This window comes from Triturus cristatus, chromosome 3_2, assembly GCF_964204655.1.
Source record: "Triturus cristatus chromosome 3_2, aTriCri1.1, whole genome shotgun sequence".
NCBI lineage: Eukaryota > Metazoa > Chordata > Amphibia > Caudata > Salamandridae > Triturus > Triturus cristatus.
Window position 1 is genome coordinate 930486115 of NC_140584.1, and position 17380 is coordinate 930503494.

Below are 17380 nucleotides of genomic sequence, written 5' to 3' on the forward strand. Positions count from 1 at the left end.
TTCATCCACCACACTGCTAAGCGCTGAGTCCCTTAACACGATAACCACACCTCAATTGTTGTGAAGCATAACATGGAAACACTTCCCGCATAGAAGCAAAAAACAATAAAGACAACACCCTTCCAGTCACACACCCTATATGGTGTATCTTACTGTCAATGTAAGCAAGCGCTTCAGTGCACCAAACAGTGAGCTCTATATAAATGCTGTGATGCAATTAAAGCACTGCAAAATTGACTTGAATTCTAAAATGGCCACAGCCGATTCTGTATTTGAAATCTGGAGAAATAATCTTTCAGTGCCCTTGATGACTCTTGCTGACAGTCTTGATGGCCAGCAAAACCTAGCTTGAATAAAGACAGAAGGAAAAATCCCTTGGCCCCTTCTGTGGCAACAAGGAGGACTTACAAACATATCCCTGGATTAATCATTCATTTGGTGCCATCAGGCTATAAATATTTGACTGCACACCCATAGTGCTTGAAAACAATATGCTCCACTAGTTGCTACTGCTACTGCTGCTGACGCAGCCAGTGTCCAGAAAGTAGGAGTGCCAAAGCACTCCAACTACTAACCACAGGCTCCTAGGCCCCTCATGAGTGCTTTCAATTGTCAAACTGCCACAGGCACTTCATCTGCATGGATTATGAGACCAAAAGAGAAAAGAGGTTTTTTGTTCAGGTATTGCCTCATCACTGACTGAACAAACCTCACCAGCATTGCTGCGGTCTGGCAGAACGCAATCACCTCTCTACACCTTTTTGGTTAGACTTAGACACTGATTCTGAAAATCATCTAGCCCTCTTCCACTTAGCACCTCCCATTCTGGACCACCTTTGATTCTGCCCTCTTCATTCCAGCAGCCTTTTTTCGCTCACACTATTTGTACCATGGCATGCCTGCAGGAAGGCGCATCTCAACAACAAAATTTGGGGTAGCCTGTCAACATGCTCACTATTGGGATGCTTTTCTTCTTGCCCAAAGCATTTCATGTAAATCTGCTCCAGTTTGCCGCCATCTTCTTCATTTTTTTGACAACCAATTTTATTGAGTTTTGTAGGTAAGAACAAACAGCACCATTCAGAGCCACATATGCATCATCAGAATAGGGAGAAAAACACATCTCAGTGACATCAAGATTACAGAAGGAAATCACTAAAAGCATATCTACGTGTGCCTGAAGAGAGGACCACACCATCTCAATCATCGAGTATCCCGACCCATTTGCCCCACATACGATGAAATTTCTCAGGACATCCTCTGGCCACGTATAGAGGCCGCTCCTGTGCAGCGCACCAATCCACCCCCCGGCGCCAGCGCCCTAGAGTGGGAGGAGCAGTGTCCAACCAATGCGCAGCAATGTCCCTCTTGGCGACCACCAGTGCTGTGTTAAGGAAACGTTTCTCTGCCCTAGAGCCGTCCAATCCGTCAGAGACTCCCAGCAGAACATGTATAGGAGCGAGAGGCACCTCCCACCCCAAGACACCCGTCAGGTCTTGGGTTAACAATTCCCAATATCTCTGGATCGCAGAGCACGACCAAACCATATGGTAGAAATCGGCGTGGGGGTGGGCACAACGAGGGCAGTGGGCGTCAGGCCGAAGCCCAGCACGGTGAAGACGCAGAGGCGTGAGGTAGGCGGCATGCAGAAAGTAGATTTGGACCAGGCGAAGCCTCACCGATACCGCGATCGTCCTAGGGGCCATCAGGGCGTCCCTCCAGTCTTCATCCTCCAGCACCCCAAGCCAGCCCTCCCACCTCTCGCGGAGTAGGGAAAGGGAATTAGGAGTGTTGTTGGTAAGTGAACGGTAGATCCGAGAGACTCCACCCTTCCCCAAGTCCCCAGTCAGTACCTGTGCCTCGGGCGGGCTATATTCAGGCAGGGGCATGCCATCTGGAATGTGGGAAGAGAGGGCATGGCATGGTAAATACCGAAAGAATTGAGAGGGATGGAGGGAGTGCCTGGCCTGTAGGTCCTGAAAGGACCGAATATGGGTGCCGCTCCAGACGTCACCCAGCAAGGTTACCCCGATGAGATCCCACTGCCGAAATCCCGATAGGGAAGCGACTTCACGAAGTCTCGTGCCACACCACAGGGGAGTATAGCGGGTCAGCCTGCCTGACCATCGAGTATGACGCAGGGAGGCATGCCAAGCCAGGAATACGCCGCGCGTGATCTCAGGAAGAGCTCGGGGGATTGTGGTCCCATAAAGCATCCCCTGGATAGAGGAGAAGCCCAAGAGATGGAGTTCCAAGCGATACGCCGGGTCGGACCAGCCGCCATCGAACCAATCATGAATCGTGAGGAGACGAGTCGCTAGGTAGTAGAGGTAGAGGTTCGTCATTCCGAGGCCCCCGTCAAACGGTGGGATTCGGCACTGGGTCAGGGCCAGCCTGGACCTCTGTCCTCCCCAAAGGAATTTGGTGGCCATACCGTCCATATCCCGGAACCAAGATCTGGCGAATGGGAGGTGGGTGTTCTGAAGCATGTACAAAAAACGGGGCAGGATCATCATTTTGTACAGGGCAATCCTGCCCAGAGGGTTTAAAGGCAATTTGCACCATTTAAGAAGATCCGCGCGGACCTGCTTTACCAGCGGGGTGACATTAAGCTCCCATGCAAGGTCAGGGAGGAGGGAAACCCAAATCCCCAGATATTTGAAAGACAACCGCCGAAGAGCGATCGATGACTGCCAATCAAAGCATTCACGCAACGCGTGTAAGGGGACAAGGACAGACTTGGCCGGATTGAGCCGCAACCTGGAAGCTCGTTCAAAAATAGCCAGTGCCCGAAGGCAACGAGGTCCCGACCGGGTGGGGTCCGCCAGGAACAGCAACACGTCATCTGCGTATAGCGCAATTTTGTCCTCAGCTAAACCGGGCCACCTCCAGCCCGTTAAGGAATGGTCGCTGCGGACAAGACAAGCGAACGGCTCCATAGCCAGAGCAAAGAGGATCGGGGAGAGGGGGCATCCCTGTCTCGTGCCCTGTCCAATGGGGAAAGGGCGGGATAAAGCGCCATTGACGAGGACCTGTGCCCGGGGACGGTGGTAAAGCAGCCTCACCAGGGTACGGAAAGGAGTACGAAAGCCCATCTGTTCCAACACCGCTTCCAAGTAGCTCCAGTCAACGGAGTCAAAAGCCTTCTCAAAGTCAATAAGGAGAAGGGACAAATATAGAAGAAGCATGTGCCGATTCTCAAGGGCGAGGTGAAGGCGGCGGAGGCAATGCCTGGTCCATCTTCTTTATTTTAAGTTCCTGTTTTACATTTCAGTCTTTTCTCTTATCTTTGCTGCAAAATGCAATACAGACACAAATCTCTGGGCTAAAGGCCCGCATTTTGCATTCTCACATGGGCAAACAAGTAAAATGTTTATTGGAGTTAGTGTTATCTCCCGGCATCCCTAAAACCTTCATAATTAAAGGCTCTGAACTACGAGTCTCAGGGCTAGTTTGTTCAGCCATGGAACTTAATGGTCCAGAGGTCTTGTGGAAAGGGTCTCATTTATTTATCTACCTTAGGTGCTGATCTTCTCAATCCCTTCCATTTAAAATGGCAAACTTCTTTTTTACAACTTTGTACAAACCTCAGTGTGAACTAAATATTGAGCCTTAAACAATTATGAATGAGTACACACAGCAACTTGGGGATGTGCAGATACCACGTAGAGTCACTGATCAATAATTTACTAGTCATTAATCATACTACTGAATGCTCTTGTTTGTCGGCTACTCAACTCCAAAATCTACTGCAGCTAAAATGGGAACTAGTTCTAGAACATTGATACCATGCCTTTGCCTTGTCTTCCCCCATAAACCATTAAGAATGAGTTCACCAGCATACTTGGCTGTAAAATAACCACCTTAGGCAGCCAACATTACACAAAGAGATAAGACATTGCCAGACATAAAAACAAGAATTGCAAAACAGGGGAGTAGCATCTTCTCCTCTACACACCAAGTATGTGGAACAGCTCCACGTAAACTGGACTTGCACCATCATTCCAGTGATCATAAAGCACCCGAGAACCCACTGAACCAGGGCAAATTATTATTGTCCAAAGGATAGATTTCTCTTAACCCACAGACCAGGTAGATTGCCTGAGGGGACAGGGATCTCACCAGCCCAGTGGATGGGTCTGTTTGGAGACTGCTACAGACCTTCTAGACCCTTAGCAGAATGAAACATTTTAGACCAAAACACACAGAATTCCACATTGTATTTCTAGCTGATCTTTGAAATTTACCCAGATCCATGCTTAAATTTCCTCTGGCTAGACTGAAACGAGTTTTGACAAACATGTTTGTAGTTCCTTTAGACAGCGGAAGATAAAGAGAATATAAATGACTGGCTGGTCCAATCTCCACAGGATGAGACAGGGGTCTGCTCCTTTTGGAACTGGGGCCCTCACTTACCCAGTTGGGTGTCATGCTTCATCATTGGGCTTGCTTCTCGTTGGGTCGGTACTGCAATGGCCGACGGGCACCCGTGAAGGGGCTCTTTGACGGAGGTCTTTTGATCCAAAGCCGAAATGTGAAGTGTGGGTATAGGGCCGTGAGGTATAGATGAATGTGTTGATGTGCAAGGGGTATGAGGTACTGTAGTAAAATAGATTAAGTGGTACTCTTAAGTAAACCTTAATTAATGAATCTGCTTGTCTAGTTTAAAAATGAAAATGGCGAACCTTTGAGACAATGTTCTCTGGTTGCTCTAGGAAAAGGGCAACATGTTTCTTGCCTGATTTGTCACACAAAGTGATCAAAACGGCAATTCGTCAGGAACCAAAAATTGTTTATTGTCATCTGGACAGTGGTTGGAATTCTAATTAGTACTGAGGTTAAACCAACCACAAGTGGAACCTAAATGTGGTGTACCTTTCATAGGAAAACCGACCTGTAATACAAATAAAAAATAAACATAAAAGTTAGCAGTATACAATAGTCAACTCCTCGATCATATCCATCATGTGATCGATTCCTCGACATGTTGTTAACAAAAGTGTGCTTATTGGCGCAGTGAAAAAAACATAGCAGCAAGCAAGTGACACATCTATGGACATAGCAGGCAGATAAATTTCATGTTATACAATTGAGGTCTGTAAAGGAATGTCTTTTCCAAATCCAGAGGGTTGAAAGGTCCCTTCACAATTGAATGGGGTATGGGGGGATATGTCATAGGAGCATGAAAGTCCACATTACCCATGAGATATTGTTTTTTAACTGTCCCCATCTTCTCCTCTAATAAAGGGATCCTTGGAGAAGTTTAGGGATTTGTAATCTCTGGTTAAGCCCCCTGGTCATCCTTCTTAGAAGTGCTCCCTGGAATACGGTCGAGCCCACCCTGACTTTTAGGAGTCAGGGTGAACCCAATGATGAAGTATGACACTACTAGAGTGTGTGAGAGTTATTTATTAAAAAATGATTTTTTTCCTTCCCTGCACTAGTTTCGCGGAGCTACTGTGGCCAATCCCGTGTCGAGCGTAGTCAAGGTATCGGCAAAGAGGGGGTGCGATATTAGACGTTCGTATCCGGGTCGAAAACAATGACCAAGTCCCTAATTAATTTAACGAGGCAATTACCCCGCAGTACAGCCCTGAAAATTAAGTCACAATATAGCCACCGGGACTCTCATCTCAATCAGTGCGGTCGTGGCCATGTCCCAATATTGATGATAAAAGAAGGCGTCTGGTACAGAGGTCGAGGTACAGACGTGCCCGACCAACGCCGTCATATCATTATAATGTGGCTGAATGGTCTGCGAAGGGAGCCACATAGGCAGAACACGTCCGAGACGCGGACGCCCCCGCATCTGTCACGTGACTTCTGGTCTTGGTGTGAGGCCAAGTGGAACTACAGAAATCCCTCAGGCTCGTGGGAAGTGTAGTTTCCAGTCGAATATGTGGTCAAAGCCAACTATATTCTGAATTCTAGTGACTGGCATCTGGAAACTAATAGTAACCAAAATTTAGTAGAGACTCATTAGACTTCTGAAAGTAGTTGTTGCAGATGTGTGTACTATATGTTGGTAAACCAGGTGCCTGGGGATGTGGGTATTTTTGACCTATCTACAGAGTATCCTGGCTGGTAAGGGAATAAGTGGTAAACACAATCTTGAGTATAGCGGGACCTCATGAAACTGATTGGAAAGATGTGTGCGAATGCATTGTAGACCAAATACTGGTGGGTGAAAAGACATAAAGGATGGGTGTATGGTCCCCCTGGCACAACCCAGAGAATCCAAGAGAGTTGGCTACTGGGTAGTGTAGCTATGGTTTGTGTTCCCTACATGTTGAAGGGATGGATGGGTATGGTGGACTATCCATTCAAGTAATTCCACGGAATGTCTTCTTAAAGCCCATATTTTTGTGTGGAAAGACGAAAAATCCAGTTTTGTTCTCTTCTGAAGAGGAAATTTTTACTCATGTGTGGCTGTGCCTCTAGGATCGTCCACCGTATGTCGTCTAATGAGTGTCCCTGGGTTGTAAAGTGTGTACACATCTTCGTCTTTATTCTGTGACGCCGAATGTTGCTTAGGTGATCCGTGATGCGTATCTTTACCGTTCTGGTGGTCATACCGATATACATTTTGTCGCAAGGGCATGTCAGGGTGTATATGCAATTGCTGGTATTAGAGTTAGTATGTCTCTTCTGTATCCAGTTCAGTGTACTTGTCAGTTTTACTTCCTTTGTTGTGTTGGTCAATGCATAAACCATACAGGACACTCAAAGGAAAGTGCCCCACCACTGGGAGTAGGTCTCAGAGGGATTTCTGATTATATCTGGGAAGGGTTTGTGGTCTAGTATATATGAGCTTGTCTTTCATATTCGTGGTACGCTTAAAGTCAAACCAAGGTTGAGGTATGGACAATTCGCCTGTTTGTAAGATACCCTAGTGTTTTTTAATAATTTTGCGAATTCTGTTTGGGTCTGGTGTATATGTTATCACACACGTCAGGGTGTCTCTGCTGTTTTGCACTGTGTTCCAAGAGTGACTCTCTATTGTTGTTTTTGTCCCTTTCTCGGCTATTCTAACACTATGCGCTGGGTACTCTCGTTTTTCCAGATTGTCTGCTAGTACTTGTGCCTCAGTGTTGTAGTCCTGCATGGAGCTACACTTACGGTGTAGCCGTAGAAATTGGCCCTACGGTAAATTGTCCCTCAGGGCTTTTGGGTGGTGACTGCTGTAAAGGAGTAAACTATTACAGTCGGTTGGTTTTCTATATATAGTAGTGGTCAGTCCCCCCCCCTCCTCTGTCAAGGCGATAGTAACATCCAGGAAAGGAGCCTTTTCATGTGATATGCAGCTGGAAAAGCAAAGGTAAGGATTCAAGGTGTTGATCCATTGGCAAAAGACCTCGCATGTCACCCTTTGGCCTTTCCAAAGAATCAAAATGTCATCAATATGCCTGCGCCATAGTATTATGTTCGAGTTAAAGGGATTAGATTTGGGAAAAATAGTTTGAAACAAGCACAGCTGTCGAGAATACAGGCATTCGAGTTCATAGGCTTATCGCTTGGGTGTCATTAAGAGTACTGTCTGGCTTAAAAAAGCGCTCTCAAACTTGTAGCCAAAATAAGAGATTTTTTTGTTGTCTTTAACTCAATTCTTCCTAAGGTATTCATTGGGATACTAGAAAAGCACGTGTGAGGCATTGAGAACACAGCGATGTAGGGTACTAACTGTTACTAAATAAACTATTACTGACTGACATTTATATGTATATTCATATATATATACGTATACATTTCAGTCTCTCTCTACACACGAACGTATACACACACTGGAAAAAGCCACACTTAAAACATTAGTTATGGTTCTGACTCGAGCACATAAACACAATGAAACTCACAGTTATGGTTTCCAGCGCACACTCACCATAACTGACAGCACCCACCACATTGCTTTTGTGATGGCTATTTTTGTTCTTTTTATGCCGCTGACTAATTGGTGTTTTGAGCATCCGGGCCAGAGTGAGTTGTGTTGTGTGTGCATTGAAAACCATGCTAAAAACAAAAGAGGGAGGTAGTGGAAAAAAGGAACAAGAGGGCTCATCCTCCAAGCAAGCACGTTATATTCACAGAGAGCCCTTCTTTTGGAAGGTTTTTTTTCTTTCCACTCTGATGTTTGTTGGGAAAACAGTGATTTTTTCTTAGATAACCCTCACCCACCCCTTGGTGGCATCCTTCATCATCGGGCTCTTCTCGTTACGCTGTGGAACGGTGCATGCTACAACCTACAGGTTACGTGGGAGCACTTATTATTGGTAAAATGTATTTGGATGAAGCTTAAAGGTGTGAGTGAGGAGTAAAAGAGAATTTAAAAATACCTGGCTAGTAGGAAAAGATTCTTTACTAGTACCTCTACCTGTTATGGTTTAAAATATGAGGAAATGTGGGAACTTAGAAGGGACAATGTGCCTCAGTTCCGCTGGTCAACATGTTTCTAGCCCTAACCCAATGCTATTCTTCAGGACCAAGATTGATTGCAAACATATTAGCCCCTTAAAAACTGCTCTGATAATGGTTTTAAAAGCTAATATCTCACAGCTACTCAAAATATTTATGCCAAAGCAACTTAGGCATTTTTTCTGAGTAAAGTTCTACTTTCATGTCAAGTTTTGTGTAAATCCGTTGAGTTGTACAGTCTGTAGACATTAGCTACATTTCTTACCGCAGCTAAAATGAGAAAACATTTCTTTTTTTATCCCCCTTTTAACTTTTTTTTCCCATGAACAGATCTTCACAAAACTTTCCGTGGCAGAACTTAGCTGACTGATTTCACTGATTGCCAAGCTTCATTGGGCTTCTCCAAAGCTCTTCCGTAGAGCACTGCGCTGCCATGCCAGTAAGTCCTGAAACATCTTGTCGCCCTCCCATGTCGTGGCACTGATTTCAGCAGAGAGCACGGACTGGGGGAGCCTGGTGTGCGTGGTGGATGGGGGCCCTGGTGTGATAATCCAGAACCACCCGTCTGACCCAACAGGACAGGGCCTGGTCCCTGGGTGTGCAGATCTGTGAATCTTGCTCATTCGGAAGAGGTGAAGTGGAGGGTGTGGGCTACCTCGCGGGGGCCTGATATCGGCCTGGAGTAGTGAAGTGAGTTGGCTGTTTCCTACTCCGGGGCTGCGGCTGAGGTTGCTGCCCTGATGCTTAGGTTCACAGTGGTTGAAACCACGGATGACTAGTTCTGCGAGTGCAGACACTCGGGCACTAGAGCAACTCCGTGGATTTGGCAGACTGGGCCATCCCAGTGCCTGCAGCATGCTCCCCCCTCCTAATTGGGGCTGAACTATTGCTCCCCACTGCCGGGACCTGAGGCCCCTGGCCTGAACTGTCCGGAGGACAGGGAGCAGGTGCCAGCCCAAGAGGGGTTCTTCCCCTTCTTCCCTTCCTCCTCTCCCATCTGGTTTGGAAGTCAGGGACTGGCCGGGGCCCATCTTCACGAGGTAACTTGCTCCTTCAACATGTTTTTTTTTGTAAACAAATGTTATTAGTCAAAGACACATTCAGCGAAGCTCTGTGGCCCAGAGACTTCAACAGCATCAAGAGACAACATACCGGCTTTGACATTTTTCTCATGAGATATCTTAGGAAAATTACAGAAGAGACATGCATAACCAAGGCAGTCCCTCCCCTTAAATGAACATAAAACCACCCCCCTCCCTACCCCCACCCATCGCACTGACCATCTAGTCAAGGCAGCAAATCTGTTCACAACGACTATTCTGTTCTCTCCATGAACCATGCCCCTAAGACACCGCTGCACCCGATACACCAATGTTACAGGCCCCCTTAAAACCGGGAGGAGATGGTTCATTACCCACACAATTATTCCACTGAGATGGGTTCCAATTCCAGTCCCCTGTAGTCCACCCAGCGCTTCCAGATTTTATAATGCTTTTATGGGCAGCCCCGTGCCACCTAAATGGGGGCCTCTAGGCCCATACAGAAATCTAAACCGGCCTTCCAGACAGATATTGGGGGTGCGACTGCCGCCTTCCAAGCCCTCGCTATATCTCGCTTGGCCAGAGTAAAACCCAGGAGCATCAGATGGCGCTTATAGACATTGCCCCCTATATCATCCATCACATGCAGGAGCACCAATTTAGGGGACCGTGGAAGATCCCAACCCAGAACCTCTGAAAGGCATGTCAGTACCCCCCGCCAGAACCCAGTTAATACAGGGCAATCCCATACCGTGTGTAGCAGCGTCCCCTCTTCACGCAGGCAGCGGAGGCAATTCGGGGCGGCCACCAGGCCCGCCTTATACAACCTAACTGTGGTAAAATAAACTCTGTGAAGATATTTAAACTGGATGAGTCGAAGGCTCACGGCGACAGCCGCCCCACGCGGAGAGGCCAGGGCCTCCGTCCAGTCCTCCTCCTCCAGCTGAGCCACATCCTCCTCCCATACCCCACGGAGATGCTGCAGAGACGGGGAGCAGTGAGTCACCAGGGACTGGTATATTCTCGAAATCTTAGGGTCTCGTAGGTCCCCCATGAACACCTTCGCCTCAATTGGACTAAAATCGTCCAACTCCTCCAAACACACCAGACTGGGAGAAAGGGCATGTCGGAACTGTAGGTATTTAAAGAATTAGGTACGCGGCATATGAAAGTCCATCTGCAGCTCCTGGAAGGATTTCAGAATAGGCCCCCTCATGACGTCCCCCAAAGTGGAGATCCCTATCGCATCCCAGTCTTGGAAGCCGGGCAGGGTCGCCAATTGCGGCAGACCCCCATTTCTCCATAGTGGCGTCTCCCCAGTTAGGCGATTCCACCAACCCATCCTCCGCAGTGCCTGTCTCTAAATCTGAAAGACCAGTTGCGTCACACTCGGCAGGGAGCATCGCAAAGGCGCAGAATAGAGGAGTGTATGTAGTGAACGATCTCCCATTAGGCGGCGCTCAAGGCTATGCGCCGTATCCGACCTGTCGCCACACCACCATTCATTCAGGACCAGCAGGTGGGATGCCATATAATAGGAGAGAATATCTGAGGTGGCGAGTCCCCCGCAAAAGGTAGACTTAAAACATGTACGTAACGCCACCCTCACAACCCCTCCGCCCCAGAGGAACTGACCCAGTATTGCATTGACTTGGTGGAACCAACCCAAGGGAATAGGATATGGATGATTTTGCAGCTGATACAGCATCCGAGGCAGGGCAACCATCTTGAAGATGGCCGAGCGGCCATATATGGAGAGGGGCATGTGGGACCAAGTACGAACATCCTCCCGCACCCTGTTCCACACCGGCACCAGGTTCCCTTCCCACGAGGTCGACCTAACGTCTGACAGGAACACTCCCAAATATTTCAACCCTCCACTCGCCACCTGCACCGCAGAGGCCCAGGCGCCCGGATCTGCCCCACTTCCCAGGACCCAGATGGTAGACTTACGCTCGTTCATATGCAGGCCAGTAGTCTCCCCAAGCACCTGCATAATGCGTAACAGCAGCGGGCCAGTCATATCTAGTTGCGTAAGAAAGAATAGCACATCGTCAGCATATAGGGCAATACGATCTGACAGGCCATCCGCCCACTCGAACCCCGACACTTGCGCGTCGACACGCACCCACGCAGCCAGGGGCTCCATTGCCAGGGCGAACAGATAAGGCGACAGAGGGCACCCCTGCCTGGTGCCGCGACCAATAGGGAAGACAGAGGAGACAGAGCCCGCCACTCGCACAGATGCTGTAATGTCAGTGTAGAGTAAAGTCAGATAAGAGAGAAAGCGAGGCCCTAGATTCAATCGGTGTAGGAGGGCGAACAGATATTCCCAGCTCAAGGAATCGAAGGCCCGATCCATATCCGCAAGTAATAGGGCCGCATGTACTCCCAAGCGTCCAGCAGCCGCAATAGCTGCATGCGCCCTGCGTATGTTGTGGCGGGTCGCCCGCTGGGGCATAAACCCTGCCTGGTCGGGATGTACAGGAGACGAAATGTGAGGACGGAGGCGATTAGCGAGCGCCTTCGCCAAGACCTTAGCCTCCACGTTGAGAAGGGAAATGGGGCGATACGAGGCATGATGCTCAGGGGGCCGGCCGAGTTTATGAAATACCACCACCTCCGCGTGCCGCCAATCTCTGGGCAGGCTACCCACCTCCCTGGCCTCTTCTACCACCTTGCAATAATGAGGGCCGAGCTGCCGGGAGTATCTCTTAAAAAATTCGTTCGGGAATCCGTTGGGACCCTGCGCCTTACCAGGCTGTAGCTCCTGAAGAGCGGAGTTTAGTTCGTCTACTGTGAACGGATGATCAAGATCTGCATTCACTTCATCCGTCAGGGCCTTGGGTGGAAGGTCATCCAAGAACCGGGCAATAACCTCTGCCGGCAAACATTCTCGGGGCGCATAGAGGTCAGCGTAATAGTCTGCAAAGCTCTCAGCGATGGCCGACGGGTCTGAAATCGGCATTCCTTCGGGTCCAACTACACCCGGGAGAGCAAGGGGCCTCATCGCCCCTTGGCACAGTCTATGCAAGAGTTTGCTTGATTTGTCCCCCCACTGGTAAATTCTTCTGCGGGTTGCCAACCACGCCTGACGGGCCTCATCCAGCAAAAAGGAGGAGAGTTCCTGCTGCGCCAGCAATAATTGGCGGCGGACCCGCCGCCCCCCCCCCCGCCTCCACTGCGCTCTTCCAGTTCCAAGATTTTCACCTCAGACCGCGCAAGTGAGTCTCTACAGGCCCTGCGTGCCGTGGCACAGTAGGAGATATCAACCCCACGGAGTGTGGGCTTCATCGCCTCCCATAGGGACGCCGCCGTCGATACCGTCCCCACATTACGCCGCAGATAGTGATCCATGGCGTCTCCCATATGTTCCCTGTATTTCGCCTGCTGGAGGTTCCAGACAGAGAGACGCCACCGGAATGGTCCTCGCTTAGGGCGGACACGCAGCGTAATAGCAACCGGCGAGTGATCTGAGAGCCCTCGGGGGAGCATATTCGCCTCCACCACCCTACCCGCGTCGTCTCGGGACACAAAGATACAATCGATGCGAGAGAAGGAGTCGTGGACCGCCGAAAGGTATGTGAATCCCGGGGTCCTGCCATGCAACCGGCACCATGGGTCATCCCATTCCTGACCTATCATGAGGGAATGAAGCTTGGTGGAATTGCCCCCGGCCGGGGCCCCATCGGGCCTCCGCCTGTCAAGAGCCAGATCCGGCATGTCGTTCCAGTCTCCACCCACCACCGCTAGTCCCTTCGGTATATCCGCCCACACAGTCACCAGCTTCTCAACAAAGCTCCAGGAGAGCGGCGGCGGGGCGTACACGCTCCCCAAGATCACAGGCTCATCCCACAACTCCCCCTACAAAAAAAGATATCTGCCCAGTGTATCATTCCACGTTTTTACATGATTATAGGGAACTCGCCTATGAACCAGCACCGCCACTCCTTGTGAACCCCGTACAAAGCCTGCATGGAACACCTGAACATACCCAAACCGTTGAAAGCACAGCGCCTTCGTCCCCATAAGGTGTGTCTCCTGGAGCATCAGGATATTCTCCCCAGCGCGTTTGGCCTGCTTAAGGATAGCGCCATGCTTGATCTTATCTATCGCCCCTCTGATATTCCAACTCAAAATGCGCAGGGACCCCGAGGGACCCAACAATCTACCCGTATTGACGGCCATGGCAAAGCATCAGAAGCCAGACGAGTCCCAGCTGTCCAGGACATGTCCCACAGTGCGACCCCAACCCACGATTAGACAGTGCGATAAGAAAACAGCAACAAATCCCAATGCAACCCCTACAACCCCTCCCCCAACCCCGTACCTCAAGAACAGAGAAGTACCTGTCGCGGCAGGCAGTGCCAGCAGACCCAACAGGGGGTACCACCCCACGCCCACCAATGGATCCCCAAACTACAACCCATCAACCCCTAGTCTCCATCCCTTCTTGGTAAGACCAATCAGGATGGCAGCCCATACAGAGCTCCCCTGACCTTTGAAAATAGATGTCCAAGAGGCATGACTGTACATATAAAAGAGAATCAGTCCGCTGGCATCGCCTGTTCCAATGCCGACCCCCGGCCCGTAAGTGCATCCCCGGACCTGGAGCGCCATCTGGACCTCGAGCGGCGAGACTTCTTTACCCGGCCACCAGGCCCGCCACGGGTCACCCCGCTCGAGGACGAGTCAGATTCCTTCCCCGGTGGAGAGTGAGGACGCAGCCGCACCGTCTCATCCGTCCAATTGAACACCTCTCCGGAGAGTCAAAGAAGAACCTGCGGGAGCGGTACGCGACCCGCAGCCGGGCCGGATAAAGTAATGCATAGGGAAGCTTGGGCTCCCGCAGACGGGCCTTAGCCGCAAGGAAAGATTGCCGCAGTTGCTGAGTTTGTTTGGTATAGTCCGGGAATATGAGGATACGGGCGTTGTTAAACTGTAGGGGTTCGTGGGCTCTGGCTTGCTTGAGGATCACATCCCGATCATGATAGTTAAGCAGTTTTGCTATCACCGGCCGCGGCCTGGCCCCGGAGGGGGGCTTCTGCATCAGGGCTCTATGCGCCCTCTCCACCACAAAGCATTTGGATAGAGAGCCGGTAGGTAGCCAACCCTCCAGCCACCGAATGAGAAACTCCTCCATATTCCCAGACTCGCAGCCCTCCGGAAAGCCGACAAAGCGGAGGTTGTTGCGCCGGGCCTGTCCCTCCGCGTCCTCGACCCTAGATGCCAGGCCCCTCTGGGTAGTCTGCAGAGCCGCCACTCGCTGCTGCAGGGTAGTCACCACGTCTTCTACCCCGGAGACCCGGGTCTTGGCTTCGGTAATACGTGCCACAGCATTGCGCAGGTCCTGGCGCAGCAGCATTACATCGGATCCCACTGCCCCTATCTTGGCGTCCAGGGCATCTCTAGACTGGGTGATGGCTGCTAGGAGGGCAGCATTGTCCGGCACGGCACCCGGGGCCCCGGCCACCGCCCCGGCAGGGCCCCCCGGGCCCGCATATTTATCTAGCGTGCTCTGCTTAGAAGGCCCTCCACTAGGTTTGTCCCTTGTCATGGTGGGGCAGGCAGATCCCAGCAGTCCTCCGCCCCTCTAAAAGCACCGCTCCCGTGCCCCTCACCGGGCCCCCGTGTGCGGCGCAGATCAACAGCGCAGACCGGTTCCGGGCCGCGCAGCTCGATATGACTGCCGAGGCGGCCGTCCGGGGGCCCCAGCCAAGCGACTCCAGTCAGCACAGATCCAGCGGCCCCACTCCACGTCACTCAGCGGACAAGCGTCTATGTCTCTCCAAAACCCACGGTGGCTAGAGCCCCTTAGGGGTGCCTCAGAGTCAGCACCTAAGCCCCGGTGCCACTGCGCCCCCTGGGCCCCAGACTTCACCAGTTCCCGCGCTGGGTCCAGTGCACACCCCGGGGGACAGACAGGATGTGCCTCCAGGCTATCCACGAAGCGCTGCGGGCTTCCCGGCTACCCTCCTACACCCCCACGCGGGCAGACAGCACCGCCGAACCCCCAGGCGATCACAGGTCAGTGAGGGGGGGGGAAACCCCAAAAACCCGGCCACAGGGAGCAAACTCACTCACCCTGCAGTTCTTCTACTAGCGCCGCAGCCCGACTTGGCTGCCATCACCGGGCGTAGTCGCTGGTGGTCCCGGCGGTCCAACGCGCAGGGCGAAGGTCCACCCACAAGTCTCTGCTGCCTCCGTCTCCCGGGCTCAACTTCAAGTACCAGTCCCACCTGGGCCAATTCTGCAGCGTGTGGGAGCAGCGACCCTCAGCCCGTATACATCGGACTCCACGCGGGCCCAGGAGCTCCCCCGGCGCGGGTCCAAGATAGCGACTTCTCCCGCAAGCGCCGCTGCGCTCCACAGCTTCCTTCGTGCCTCGGACCTGCTGTCAGTCTATCCCCGGTGGGGGGGAGCCCGCCAACCGGGAAACACAGGGTGCCTCTGCTCGCCGGAATCAGCCACCGCGCCCCAGGCAGGGGCGCTCCTAGCCTCTCCGCAGCTGCCGCCAACCGCAGGACTCGTCCGCTGGCCTGTAATCGAGGCCGCGGCTCCCACGTCGCCTCTAGGCCTCAGCCCCGAACCGGACCCGTCTCAGCCTCCAGGCGCCGCTCTCGACCCCGGAGCACGGGAAACAGGAGCGCTGCGACTACCAAGCCTCCGCCGTCTCTGGCGAAGGGAAACTTGGCCAGGGGAGCAGGATAATGATAGGATAAATAGCGGGCTGGACGGAGCTCACCTAGAAGCCGTCTGCCATGCTGGCTCGCCAAGCCACGCCCCCCCCCCCCCCTCCTTCAACATGTTTGATGGATCTGAGTGACCCAATCCTCCATCACATCTCTGGAGTCTGGATAGCAAAGCAGGTCCTGAGCTCGGTGGCCCTCATCGGAGCTCAGACTGAGACCACTTGTGCTGCTTTGGAGCCCGGGACTAGGGGGTTGCAGCTTTCTGCATACTCCAATCCTTACCCTGTGTGACTATCTAGAGGATAGTACCCTAAAGAGAGCGCTGGTTGACACATAACTCCTGCAACCTCGACGTGATACACAACAAACCCACAGCAGCCCAAAACAGGTGAAATTAGGTTTGCTAAGCTTGTTACAGTACAACATGATGCTCCAGTTCATGAGGCAGCTGGACTCAGGGAAGCTGCTGAGGTTCCCCCAGAACCTACAGATGCAACCGTGATCCTCCTACAGCCTATTGCAATTACTAAGCAGGCCATGGAGTCAGTGGGCACTAAGGACACGCTCCTGTGGTAAGAACTGCTGGACATAGCTGGGAAGGTTACCGAAATTAAGAGCCAGATATCGTAACTCAAAGAAGCAATCCCAGGCCTTAAAGAAACAGTTCATAAATTAAAAAACAGTGACCACGGACTTTGCCAACGCACTGATGATACAGAGGATAAATGAGGAACAACAACCACTGATTGTGGGGTTTCCTGAGCAGATAGAGGGACCCAATACTTAAAAAGTCTTGGAAGAATATCTGAAAACTCCCCAGACATGTAATTCGCACACTGTTTTTTGTCAGAGCAAGCACACCAGGCAATGGGGCTGCGGCCCCCGCTGGGGGCCCCTTCTCTCACTATAATTGCTTGTTTTCTGAACTACCTGTACAGGAATTCCATCCTAAAGGCATCCTGCGGGCCTCAAGAGCTGATATGTCACTCATATAAAATCATTGTTTTCCCATAATACACTTGCCTTGTCAGCAGCAGCACCACACCTTTAACCAGGTTAAACAAAAACTAAGAGGTATGGGCCTGCGATACATGCTATTGTACCCAGTAGAGCTGAAAGTTCTCTTCCATGAGAAAGCAGACTTCTCGACTCCCTGGAACAAGCCTGCACTTGGTTGGAAAACGACTTGTGCTTCACCTTGGACCCAACGGAGCAGACTGATGATGTGCGAATCTTTCCATC

At 51.3% G+C, this 17380-nt stretch overlaps 2 protein-coding genes across 4 annotated transcripts in view; one reads left to right on the forward strand and one right to left on the reverse strand.

Annotated features, from left to right (window-relative positions):
• The window catches only part of LOC146858828 (uncharacterized), a 1229505-nt gene that overhangs the window by 733498 nt on the left and 478627 nt on the right, over window positions 1-17380 (forward strand). The window lies entirely within an intron of this gene.
• Window positions 1-17380, reverse strand: part of LOC146858829 (uncharacterized) — a 49039-nt gene that overhangs the window by 28683 nt on the left and 2976 nt on the right. For 2 of the 3 annotated variants that reach the window (XM_085649418.1, XM_085649417.1), the window contains exon 1: window positions 4417-4575. The exons of the other annotated variant lie outside the window; for it this stretch is intronic. In XM_085649418.1, coding sequence (XP_085505544.1) covers window positions 4417-4431 — 15 coding nt within the window. In that variant the 5' untranslated portion in view covers window positions 4432-4575. Of the gene's footprint in view, window positions 1-4416; window positions 4576-17380 lie in introns of those variants that run through there. 3 annotated transcript variants of the gene reach the window in all.